This window comes from Lytechinus pictus, chromosome 5, assembly GCF_037042905.1.
Source record: "Lytechinus pictus isolate F3 Inbred chromosome 5, Lp3.0, whole genome shotgun sequence".
NCBI classification, from domain to species: Eukaryota; Metazoa; Echinodermata; class Echinoidea; order Temnopleuroida; family Toxopneustidae; genus Lytechinus; species Lytechinus pictus.
The window spans coordinates 29,030,623-29,044,760 of NC_087249.1; the positions used below are offsets into that span (position 1 = coordinate 29,030,623).

Sequence of the window (14,138 nt, forward strand, 5' to 3'; positions counted from 1 at the left end):
ATATTATGTAGACAAGTAAAACCATAAATAATGGGTGATCAGTTAACACTTTCTTAAAGTAAAAGTACATTTCAAAGAAAACTAAACAGATCAAATCTAAATAATCCTTGCTATACCCCCCACATTAATGAATTTTCCAAATTGTACTTTCATTCAATTCAAATCTGTTGTCAAATCAGTAAATTAAAAAATCATAATAATAAAATAATTCAAACTATTTCGTAGTCTTAAGAAAAAACAATGTCATTAGCTTTTGTTTTATTTGGCTAGCTTGAGAACCAGGTAAATTAAAATTGCCCATAAATTAAAATAAAAGTTAATTAGTTCTTACCGCTCTCATTTTCAATGTCTCTGTATCGTTGAATAGATCTCTTAGCTAGGAGACCCCACACATAATCACGGTCAATCTCTCTTGTTATACGACCCTCATCATAATGACATCCAAAAATCTGACGCTCACCTTTTCTGTCCTCCTGTATAAAAATAATTATTTAGCAAGAAATAAGAGAAACATAATTGCTGACAAATTGCCTCTTGAAATATAAGACCATTATTTTTATATTGGGTTTCATTTATAGTTTTGTTTTGTAGTTGCAGCTTTGTCATTTTCTTCAGCTTTGTTTACATTGTTGATGCTTCTGTTGCCATCCATTTCCATTTGGCTTTCAACCTACTTCTCTCGTCATTCCTTTCCTATTCAGATGTGCTCATGGATTACATTACTTTCTGCAGAATCTCAAATTACCTGCGGAGTCCCGCAAGGTTCACTGCTAGGACCACTATTTTTCATCATGTACATGATTTAATGGACTGTGTGAAATTATGTCAGGTTCAATTTTACGCCGATGACACGGTTCTTTACTTTTCTCACCCATCGATCCAAAACGTAGAGTCAGCTCTTAACTCCGACCTGGAGAATGTTCATAAGTGGATGAATAATAACAAACTGAGTGTCAATTGTAATAAAACAGAATGCATCCTAATCGGAAGTAAACATATGCTTGCTAAATGCAATGTCTTGAATGTAACATTAAACAATTCCCGTATAAACCAAGTGCGTGAATTTAAGTACTTAGGACTGATTTGTGATGAAACTTTGGCCTGGAATAAACATATCGAAAAACTAGTCCAGAAAGTAAGTAAGATGGTTGGTTTTCTAGGACGATAAAGACGCTCGCTGAATGAATCAGTTGTAAACTCCATTTATAAGTCTCTTATACTCCCATATTTTGATTATGGTGACGTTATATACAGCTCAGCATCAGAGGCGTCGATCCTGGGGGGGGGGGGGCAGGGGGGGCGATCGCCCCACCAATGAAAATATTGGGGGGGCAAACATATCATTTTGCCCCCCCCCCCAATAATTCCGGATATGCATTAAAAAAAAACAAGATTGTAATGTTCAGCAAGCGAGATTGAGATACACAACTCGTTCTTTATTTAAAATCGTGCTCAAAATGTCCGCTTTTCAGATTGGAATATAAAAATTTTCAGCTCGCGCTTCGCGCTCGCATCATTTCTGTAGCAAAAACCCATACTTTTCATGATTAAATTGGTGAATGTAAATGTCCCATTTTCAGTTCTAAGCCTCAAAAGAACTGCTTCAATTTGCAATCATCTTTTCTTGGATATATAGCTTGTTCTTTATCAAAAACGTCCAGTAAACTGTCATTTTTTCAGATCGAAGTATCAAAATTTTCAGCTCGCACTTCGCGCTCGCATCTATTCTCTTTTAGATACAAATCTTAATCATTGGTACCAAAAATGCTTAGAATATCAGGTTTTCAGCTCAGAATATAAAGAAATTTGAGCTCACTCTCGGCACTCGTACTATCTGTGTAGTGAGATACGTGTCTGTGTCTCATGAGTCATACATATATATATATATACATATATATATGTGTGTGTGTGTGTGTGTGTGTGTGTGTATATATAATATGTATATATATATATGTAAGGGTGTGTGTGTGTGTGTGTGTGTGTGTGTGTGTGTGTGTGTGTGGGTGGGTGTTTTGTACGATCGAGCGCCTTTGGAACGTTAATGATTTCGCCCCCCCAATCTGAAAAATGGATCGACGCCCCTGCTCAGCATGTAATAAATATATCGAACAACTCCAGAAGGTACAGAACAGAGCAGCTCGTATCATATTAAGAGTAAAACCAGAGTCACACATATCTGTCGCTGAGCTGCATAATTCTCTGGGCTGGCAATTTCTTAACAAAAGGAGAAATCAGCATTGTATTGTTTTTATGTACAAGGTAATGCACGAACTAACTCCTCAGTATTTACGTAATGAATTCAAGATCGCACCTCAATATTACACTTCTCGTTATGGCAAAAACTACTTTTACCTAAACCACGGACAGAATTCCTTAAGAAATCCTTTAAATACAGTGCGTCCCACAAAAAACGAAACCGAGATTTATCGATGATTTATCATAACTTAATCACAAACACAATAGACAAATGACCTGCCATTGTAAAGCTTAGAATCTCTTCTTTCATCTAAAATTACTTAGATTATTTCTCATTCACGCATGAGTGAGCAAAAACAATTTTAAGAGGGATACCAAAAAGTCATTTGGCGGGCTGTATCTGAGTTCAAAAAGAAAACCACATTTTTAAAAAGTTCAATATCTGCTCTTTAATTTGATACCTCAATTACAGAAAATGGTCAAGAAATAACAAAGTTCTGGTTATTTAAAATAAGGCTTAATTTTCAATAATTTCATAAAATAAAGAGGTTTTACAGGCTAGCGTTCACTCCGTTTTGTTGACGATCAGCCATGCATTAAGTCTTTTGTTAACCATGCGATAGCTTCTGTGGGAAACCGGTGAAAACACGTTTATTTCATGAAATTATGGAAATACAAGCATTGTTTCGAGGGAACATAACTTTTTTAATTCTTGACTCATGCGTGAATGAGGAATAATCTATAAGTTATATTAATTGAAAGAGGAGATTCTGAGCTTTACATTGGTAGGTCATTTGTCTATTGTATTTGTGATTAAGTTATGATAAATCGTCGCTTAATCTCGGTTTCGTTTTTTCTGGGACGCATTGTATAGAAGTGCCAGCCTGCCAGGTATATAATGCCCTACCTTTGGACTTATAATTGTATCCTACTGTAAACAATTTCATAACTAAATTATCATCTAACTTAGGTGACCTGCTTACCTTGTCATGAAGTCAATATTGCATTTTCCCCCTTTTTTTTCTTCCCCTTCTCCCCATTGTTCTTTTGATCTTATTCAACTGAATAGTTCCACAAAGTGCATTCTCCTATTTACTTTTTATTTCTTACTTCAATCAGTGTATATACATGCTTTTACATATTTATTCCGATGTTGTCTCAATGCAATCTAATTTTATCCTGAATTCCTATCAACATTTTTACGCTCTTATTGTTAAAATTGTATGCGTGAACAAGAATCTCGTGTTATTATGACAGTTTACAATCATTACGTATTAATTTTTATTCATTGTATATTCATATTATTCATTTTATTATTCCTTGCTCCTTGTGAAAACCTTTTTCAATAACATGATAGCAGCCTAATTCATTCAATTCATTCAATTCATTCATTTTTTTTAAATATTTAGTGTAAATTCTTGCCAAACTATTTAATTTTATGATCTTTTCTTATTAGTAACATCAAATATTATATCACTTTTGTTATTTTGTTTGGTTTACCGTATATGTTATGCTTCTTCCATATGTGTTTACTTTTTACTTTGTATTGTATATGGACCCCATGGAAGAACAGTATAGTCATGTCGACTAAACTGAATATGGGCTATCCATCCGTTTTGCATTTTTTGTTTGTTTTTTTATACGGAAAATAAATAATTTGCGTGGAGGCGCAATAGCTCATTCGGAAGAGCGGGGGTTTCGAATTCCGGTGACCCGGGTGCGCGTTTCCGTTTTACACCCTGGCGAAGGCAATTTCCGTAAAAATAGCTACAAAGCGACTAGTGAAGAGTCTACACACGTCGCTGGTTAGATATGCACGTAACACTGCACCGCATGCAATCTACACAGCCACTGAAAATAGCACAGTGTTCAGTAGCCTCTTGTCGAGGCCCTGGCGGCTGCTTCCCGAGCGAAGCGAGGGATTCCCTAATTCGCGAAGCGAATTAGGCCTGGCGCGAGCACTTAATGTACAGAGAGCACTTAATGTACAGAGAGCAGTCATATGGATTAAATCCGAACATATTTTGCAGTGGCGTTTGTATCCCGATGCACAAGGAGGTGAAAAACCTACAATTCGGGCAAAGAAAGTAGCCAAAATTAATTTAGAAAGCAGAAATAATAATGTTACGACAAGAATAATAACAATAGTACAAAACGAAGGAGAATCTACAGCATCATACAAGTCCAGTTGTTTTAAATTGTTTCAAAATGATTCTAAGCGATGAATTAAAATCCCAATATACTGCTTCTGCAACGATTATCTACTACTACTACTACTACTACTACTACTACTACCACTACGACTAATTATAACAATGATGATAATAGACTACTACTACTACTACTCACTCGATCATAGTACTACTCACTACTATACTACTACTACTATACTACTAGTACTACTACTACTGCTACTACTACTACAATTCTTACATGTAATGATAAGAAGAAGAAAACTTGGAAGAAGAAGAAGGTCGAAGGCGAAGAAGAACAAGAACAAAAAAAATTAATACTTATAAATAATTAATAATATACTACTACTACTACTACCAATAATAATAATAATAATCTTACATGTACTACTACTATACTATTTCTATACTACTAATTCTGTTCATATAAAAACAATGGCGCTAACAATAATAATAATAATAGTGATAATATAGTAATCATGATAATATTGACAAACTATGTAATTAATAATTAATAACAGTTTCAAAATGATGCTAATGATAATAAAGTATACTACTTCTACTACATGATAAAAACATAATAATAATAATAATAATTATAATCATAATAATAATAACAATAATAATAAATTATAATAATATCGATAATATATAACTACATTAACTACTCTATTGTACTATTACTACTACTACCACGACGACTACTAATAATACTAATTGAATAATACTACTAAAATAATCACCACTACAACTAATTATAATTATAATATGAAAACAAAGTAAAAACTACTTGTATAGCAATTTATAATCAACAAAATCATAAAAAGTGTTGTCCAGTTAGTTTCCCCTTAAAGGGATCGTCCAGGCTGAAAATATTTCTATTTTAATAAATAGAGTAAAATTCACAGAGCAAAATGCAGAAAATTTTATCAAAATCGGATAACAAATAATGAAGTTCCAGTTTCATCAATATGATAGCTGTTCTGTTGTCGCGATAATGAGAACTGGTAACAGATGGACAGACAAACGGTGCACAAACAGATGGAAAACATGATGCTTCCAGCAACTTCACTGTAGTAAAAAAATCCAATCACTGTTATTGCAGTAACATTTACGGTAAGACAGACAGATTTTATTATGGAACACCTGATACCATGGTTATCAGGTGTTCCTGATAAAAAGCACTGCTTTTTAGTGGATCCCTCCATTTTCTCAGAATTTTGTTTTATAATGGTTATGATATTTTGCTTATATATAATACTCTGTTTTGTTTTACTGTTACTTATAGATAAATATCATATATTGTACATGCCTCAATTTATTTTGCCTGTATGATAAGTTCATTGTAACTCTTTTGACCACATGCATTACTTTGTTCTGTTGATAATGCAATAAAATAAATTGAATTGAATTGAATTAATGGTGTAGACTCGAGGCATAAAAAGAAAATAGATTCTTAAATTTATATATTTTTCATATTCACTGTTTTGATAAGTTTTGTCATTTTTTAGGACTTTCACTATACCTGCATGCCCCGAATATACCATCTTCAAACTACAGTACTTTACATCAAACAAAGTTTAATTTCTTGCCAACAACTGAAAACATAAATTTTATTTGAACACATATTCATCAAACTTGTAAGAATCATAGGCGGATCCAGCTTTTGGCGAAAGGGGGGGCGCACTGCCGAGCGGCGCACATATTTTTGCACTTCACCGGCGCCATAAAAGAAAATGTTGAAAAAGGGGTAAAGCATCTGACCCTGTCAAATGCTCTTTTCAAAATGTAGGATTTCCAGTCATGCCATTTTGCATGACCACACGCAGATAATATTTCCGGGGGGGGGGCAAGACTCGAAAATTTGGTGCACATCTCACATTTGCACATTTTTCATAGTTTTCATGAAATGTTAAGGGAATTTTTTTTTTCACAACAGCAGATCGCGAATGTGCCCACCTTCCCCCTTGCTGCGTACGACCATTCCCTGAAGTCCACTTAAACATATCTCATTATAACAGAAAATATACATCAATTTAAACATATAATCTTTCTAAAACATATATAGAGAGAGATTGAAAAACTTATTAAAGAAAGAAACAAGCAAAAAGTAACACAAATTATGCATGTTATGTGCGATTTCAAAATCTCGTGTATTAACCCTTTTATTGCGATGAGGCCAATACTTTTGTATATTAATAGAGATACAAGTTTTTTTTTACTATATGTATATATATATATATACACAGGGGCGTCGATCCTTTTTTTAAGATTTGGGGGGCAAAATCATGAATCAACTTTCCAAAGGCGCTCGATATCACACAAAACAAACAAACAAACACACACATATGCATATATATATATATATATATATATATATATATATGACTCATGAGATAGAAAGACATATCTCACCAACAAATTAATGCAAGCGCGAAGCGCGAGCTGAAATTTTTTAGTATACTGACCTTAAAACAGGAAAAAGGTGCCTGTTTAGGACTGTTTGTATTAACTCATGAGGAGGACTCCATATCTCACTACACAGATAATGCGAGTGCCGAGGGCGAGCTGAAATTTCTTTATATTCTGACCAGAAAGCTTGATATTCTATGCATTTTTGGTACCAATGATTAAGATGGGTATCTAAAAAAAACAATAGATGCGAGCGCGAGCTTAAAATTTTGATATTTCGATCTGAAAAAAATGACAGTTTAATGGACGTTTGTAATAAAGAACAAGATTATATCCAGCAAAAGATTATTGCAAATCGAAGCGGGAGTTCTTTTGACGTTTAGTCCTGAAAAAGGGACATTTTATTCACCTATTTAATCATGAAAAGTATGGGGTTTTGCTACAGAAATGATGCGAGCGCGAAGCGCGAGCTAAAAATTTTTATATTCCAATCTGAGAAGCGGATAATTTAAGCACGATTTTAAATAAAGAACGAGTTGTGTAGCTCAATATCCGACTGGTTGCGTAATTATACACTCCCGGTACTAGCAACGGGTTTTAGCAAAGGTTTGGGCTAAAATATCGAATCATCTTCATAAAACACTATATAGAAGCTGTCTTAAACTAAAGGCCATAGAGGTGGCACAATGTGGAATGTGTAAAGAAGAAAAGTGACTGACCTTCTTTTTATTAAAGCATTTGAAAATAAGATCAAAATTAAAGGATTTGCTCTACGCTTTTGTATGATTCTGGGATTTTTTTTATAAATTAAAGATTTCATGACATCTGCCATTCTGTGGGCAACTGCCCCGCCCCAGTCCACTCTGTAAGGGCATGCGATTAGCTTTGTTATGACCATTCAACAATAAAATGTATAACCAGCTAGGTGCCACTGATCATTCTTGACCGGCGCCGATCTAGATTTGGTTGGCAATAGGCCCTTCTTCATTATTCTACCGGCGCCTATTTATTGGAACCAGGGGACGCTGATTATTCTTGACCGGCGCCAATTTAGAACAAGTAGTGCTGATTATTTTTACCGACGTCACGTAAGATTCAGGCAGCGGCAATTCATAATTGACTGGCGCCGATTTAGAACCAGGAGGCGCCGATTATTCTTGACTGGCGCCGATTTTTAACCAGGTGGAGCTGATTATTCTTGATCGGCGCCGGTTAAGAGTCAGGCAGCGCCGATTTATAACCAGATGGCGCTGATTATTCTTGACCAGCCCCGATTTAGATATAGGTGGCGCTGATTATCCTTGATCGGCGCCGGTTACGAACTCAGGCAGCGCCGATTTTTCTTTACCGGCGCCGATTTATAACCAGATGGCGCTGATTATTCTTGTCCGGCCCCGATTTAGATTTAGGTGGCGCTGATTATCCTTGATCGGCGCCGGTTAAGACTCTGGCAGTGCCGATTTTTCTCAACTGGCGCCGATTTATAACCAAATGGCGCTGATTATTCTTGTCCGGCGCCGATTTAGATTAAGGTGGCGCTGATTATTCTTGATTGGCGCTAGTTATATGCAGGCAGCGCACTGCTGATTATTTTTAACCGGCGAAGTTGTTGGGAAAAGGGTAGTTAAAAGAAAAGATAAGGAAGATTATATGATTGTGCTTTGCTGGGGGATAGTCTTTCCTTACTGTTGCTATAATATTATATCAGTGTATAATTTTTTTAAGCGGCGCCTTTTCTTTTCTTTCCTTTATTCTTATTTTTTCAAGCAGCGCCTTTTCTTTCTTTTACTTCTATTTTATTTTTTTGAGCGGCGCCTTCGGCGCCGCTCAAATATTAGGGGGGGGCGCGCGCCCCCTGCGCCACCCCCCTGGATCCGCCACTGAGAATCTTAATCTTACATTACAATGCATCAACAAACATTGTCTTATACCTATAATAATGATTGCTTTTCTTTCATCTAAAAATAAACAAAGGTCTATTTTACATCCTACTCATATAATAATGCAAAGTCATACCAACAATGGTGACGGAATATGTTATTCTTCTTCCATGACAGTGGGAGGGCAAATTACCAGCAATTCGGCAAAGGCAAATGATGAAGGCAAACGTTCGTGTTGAACATGCATTTGTATATGTTCTGCATATTTCTTCGGTGCGGACTTTTACATCGCGCGCCCAGCTGATAATGTACACAAACGTAGACTCTTCACTAGTCGCTTTTTAGCTATATTTGCGGAGATTGCCTTCGCCAGGGTGTAAAACGGAAACGCGCGACCCGGGTAAGATTCCCACTTGGTGCGCTAGTGCCCTTTGGTAAGGCATTAATCCTCATTACCAGGTCCCTCGAAGAGGACTTTGTTGCACCACAAATTGTAACCCCTGACAAATGAATTGGGCGACAATTTTTCCAAAATTGACACCACAAATTGTCACCCCTTTACAAATTGTCGCCCAATTTCATTTACACTTTACTCACTTGTCTCCATGAACACACACACAAAGTAGGTCATGTAGAGTTCGTATATAAGAAACCGTGTAAGGTTCTTAGGGTGTGAGGGTGTGTGTATGTGTGTTCATTATTCTGTCTAATATCTAATTGGTCTAGCTCCACTTGGTAAATTCCTGTAACAGACTGGAAATATCTATTTGGGATTAAGACGAAAAGGCGATTAGACCACTTGGCTATTCGACGATTCGGCATTTATACCGAGTGGTCATGAGACCAAGCAAGAATTTGACCAAGTCCTATACATTACTGTAGACCACGTGTTATAGACCAAGTTAGACCAATAAACTGTTACTAGAGCAAATGGGTTTAGCTCATATGGTATTACCAGATCAGAGAGTTTGACCAACTGCTACGGCTAGACCAAGTGGATATAACCCCCACCCCCCCCCTAAAAACACTAATAATAATAATAATAATAATACACACATAAAAATTATACACCCCCTCCCCATACACATAAACACACCAACACAACACTCACCTCTAACACGACACACGCAACCTTACCACAAACAACGACACACAGCGTTTCATCAATATTTTCATCCGACAAGTTGTCAGATCTGACATCTTTCCATGATTTTGATTGGCAGAGAGGCACTGTTCATATGGTAACTGTCGGATAAAATGGGACTTGTCGGATAAAACGTCCGACAAGTCCTTTCATGAAACGCTCCCCAGGATAAGCGAGAGATCAGTGGTCAAGGCTGCCGTGTGTTGCTGCCCTCTACGTTCGTTGATGTATACATACGCATATTTTATTGCACCTGCATTATTTTACTAAGCGCAATGCACTGAATCATAATCTTAATGACTATTTGATTGTAAAGTCATGAAGTAAATTATTCATAATTCAATTTTCAAACAACGTAATATAGCCCACAATGACAATATACAGTTCAGTACAGGGGGATATTCATAAAACTCTGCTTCAATTAATACTTACTTCTTCAGTTGGTTCCTGTGGTCCGATCAAGCAAACATTTTTCGTACCATCCATTGCAAGCCACTTGGCTGCAGCTGAACCCACCATTCCTGCTCCCACCACACAGATGTCAAAAGCCATATCGAGTTCCTCACCTCGTTCCTGGTGACAGAGAATTTAAAGTAAGTTAAGTTCATAAGTTCATTTTATTTGTCTTCCAACTTTGAGTTTGAATACATGACAAACATACAAGTGTGTATGAAACAATAAGCAGAGTACATGATAAAACATACAGGTATACATAACCAGAGTATGCAGAAAACGTTATTTTTTAATACATTATACAGCTTAAGACAGAAAAGAAATAATTTCAAAAAAAAAAGACGAGGAGACCTAAGTGAAGCAATGTTTGTAAATTAAGGCTCCTCATTACGAATTCAAAGAACATTGGATAAGCAACACAGAAATGGCAATATAATATAATATGATAACTAAAGAGAGAGGCGGGGAGAGAACAGGGACACATTTATGTACAAAAGGGACAAAAAAGGGGACATGAGGACAGAGACCAGCCAGGCCCGGGAAAGGGGGGGGGGGGGGTGACACGTATTGATAATTAAGCATTAACTGATGACGATGGTACTGCGGACATTATTAACTCACGAAATTTATTAACTCACAATTTGGCTTTCGTAAAAAGCATTCAACAGTTCATGCAATAATGTTATTAATCAATAATGTTACCAAGGCAATTGATAAAAAATATCATGTTGCTGGTACTTTTCTGGACTTCTCCAAGGCCTTTGACACGATCAACCATGAAATACTTTTATACAAACTTTCTCATTATGGAATTCGTGGAAAGGCCTTGGAGTGGTTCAGAAGGTACCTTATAAACAGAACTCAATTTGTAGTCATTAATAACTCCAATTCTGAAATACAGCACATTGCATGTGGCGTGCCTCAGGGTTCCCTATTGGGTCCATTGCTATTTATTTTATACATCAATGATTTCCAAAACTCATCCTCTTTATTATCATTTCTTCTTTTCGCAGATGACACGAGCTTATTTTTTACACACAGCAATCCTCAAATCCTTCTTGAAAGACTAAATGTTGAATTATGCTCTGTGTGTGAGAGGATACAAGCTAATAAATTATCCCTAAATTTTAAAAAGACACATTATATAGTTTTTAGCAACTCATTACACACATTGCCAGGTCTTGTTTATATGAATGGTAATGTTTTAGAACAAATTGAATCAACAAAATTGCTTGGTATCTTTATTGATTGTAAATTATCATGGAAAGTTCACATTGATCACCTTTGTAAATTGCTCTCAAGAAATCTTGGAGTAATTACTAAACTTAAACCTCATTTTCCTCATCACATTTTGAAATTATTGTATTCTACTCTATTGCTACCATATCTGAATAATGGAATTTTAGCCTGGGGAAATGCCTCTAAGACAAAACTTGAATCCATACTTAAAATTAAAAAAAGAGCCGTGAGGATAATTTCTTCTTCTGACTTTCTGGCTCATACTAATCCGCTATTTTATTCAAACAAGTTATTGAAAGTAACAGATTTATATTATTATTTTCTTGGTATATTTATATTCTTTTAAATGTAGTCTGAAAATATTTCTTTTACAATCGTACGCTAGTGGGTAAGCGCCCTGCTCGAGTGACTATCATGTAGAACTCTTTATAATGTATTATTTTTTTACATTTGATTTATCTCGCTTCATTGCGTTAGAAGTTTTTAATCCTTGATTATTTTCTTCTGGGAACCTATATGTCTACAAGCTTTGCTTTTTATTAGGTTCCTCATATTTCACGATTTTGTATTTCTTTGTAAAACACTGTACAACTACGTATTTTTTTGTCATCTTCTCATAATTATGTTCAAGATGTATGTTTTTGTGGAATGTGAAACAATAAATCAAATCAAATAAATCAAACTGATAAATAACACACGAAAAATAGGCTTTACGAATCACTTCCATAGTTACTCAATAAATAAGATTTCAATTTTCGTTTAAACACTGTAGAACTGACAGCAGGTGTAATAAACAGGGCCAAGTGCATTCCAAAACCTGGGTCCAGTGCAAACTAGAGTGCCCAAAGTGAACTTTGTTCTTATATACGAGATATATGGAGAGTGGAAGATTGTCTAGTATTGTAATTGTGTACTTGACTATTTTTCTTAAATATCAGTGCCAGGGCTGAAGGGAGACTTCCTGAATCAAAATCATACATAAGAGATCCTAGCTGCATAAAGTAAATATCTTCCATTTTCAATAAATGATTGTCATGAAATAAAACATTTGTATGGGCACGATAACTGACATAACATATACTTCTAATAGCTCTCTTCTGAACAATGAATAATTTTTGCAATTGCGTTTTAAGTGAGTTGCCCCAGGCAAGCACACCGTAGTTTAAGTAAGGAACAATTAATGAGGAATATAATATAAATAAAATTTCTTTAGGGAAAACTTATCTCAACTTGTATATAACACTAGTATTTTTTTTACAACAGTTTGCAGAAATGATTTACATGAAGTTTCCAGTTCAATTTCTCATCAATAAATAACCCAAGAAATTTAGTTAAGGTTACTCTTTCAAGACAGACATTATTAAACATTACATTGCCAGGCAGCATTTTTAAGGAATTGCTAAAAAGCATATAATTTGTCTTTTGAAAATTAAGTGATAATTTATTGGCTTGAACCCACAAGATAACATTCTTCAATTCACAATTCACCGTTTCTATCAGGGTTAGAGGGTTCCTATGTGAAAAAAATACACTAGAATCATCAGCAAAGAAAATAAAGGATAATTTGTTTGATGAATTTTGAAAATCATTTATAAACAGTATGAATAAGAGAGGTCCTTGAAGAGACCCCTGAGGTACACCACATGTAACAGTTTGCAAGCTGGAATTAATTCTATTCAAAGATACAAATTGTCTCCTGTCAGTGAGATAACTCCTAGACCACTCAAGGGCAACACCTCTCACTCCATAATGGGATAACTTATGTAGCAAAATTTTATGATCAACTGTATCAAAAGCCTTGGAAAAATCCAAGAATATACCAATTGTGCTCAAGTAATTATCCAAGTGCAAAATGACATGTGTAGTTGTATGCTTCTCGCGAAACCCAAATTTAAAATTCGAAAAGATATTTGACTTTTTAAAGAAATGTATGACCCTTGCATATATGAGTTTTTCAAGGATTTTTGAAAAAGATGTCAACAAAGAAATTGGACGATAATTGGTCAACAATTCAGGGTTGCCTTTCTTAAAAATTGGCACACTTTTGCAATTTTCATGCTTCTAGGCACAATGCCATTTGACATTGAAAGATTAAAGATGTGAGTAAGAGGTGTCAAGATTCCTACAATAACATGTTTAATAAGTTCATTTTTAATATTATCACAGCCTGGGCTCTTTTTACTTTTGAGAGATCTAACCACATCAGTCAACTCTTCCTCACTTGTAGGCAAAAAAATAGACTTTCCAAAGTAGGCTCAGACAAGAAGTCAGCACAGGTTTTTTGACAGGGTGGAATAGCCGCCTGTAAATTTGGACCAATATTACAAAAATAATTGTTGAACTCTTTTACAATAACACTGTTATCATCCACAACTTGATCATTTATGATTACCTGTTTTATCTTTGAAATCTTAAGTGGTGCTTTAAAAACATTTCTGATCACTTTCCAGGTATCCTTAATATTAATAAAAGTCGCTTGGAATTGAGCACAGTAATATTGCTTTTTTGCATTACGCAATGTAGCAGTTAAAGTATTTCTATAAGCTGAATATTTCCTATACAAAAATGCTGACTTTGTTTTTTTATTGTCTCGCCTCCGTAGCGGAGCGAGACATAGGTATC

At 35.3% G+C, this 14,138-nt stretch overlaps 1 protein-coding gene across 1 annotated transcript in view; it reads right to left on the reverse strand.

The window, feature by feature from the left end:
• The window catches only part of LOC129262152 (monomeric sarcosine oxidase-like), a 29,544-nt gene that overhangs the window by 6,329 nt on the left and 9,077 nt on the right, over positions 1-14,138 (reverse strand). Inside the window, exons 2-4 of the mRNA XM_054900205.2 lie at positions 13,715-13,818; positions 10,257-10,397; positions 332-473 (exon numbers count right to left, since the gene is read on the reverse strand). Of these exons, the coding sequence (XP_054756180.2) occupies positions 332-473; positions 10,257-10,376 (262 nt within the window). The 5' untranslated portion in view covers positions 10,377-10,397; positions 13,715-13,818. The remainder of the gene's footprint in view (positions 1-331; positions 474-10,256; positions 10,398-13,714; positions 13,819-14,138) is intronic.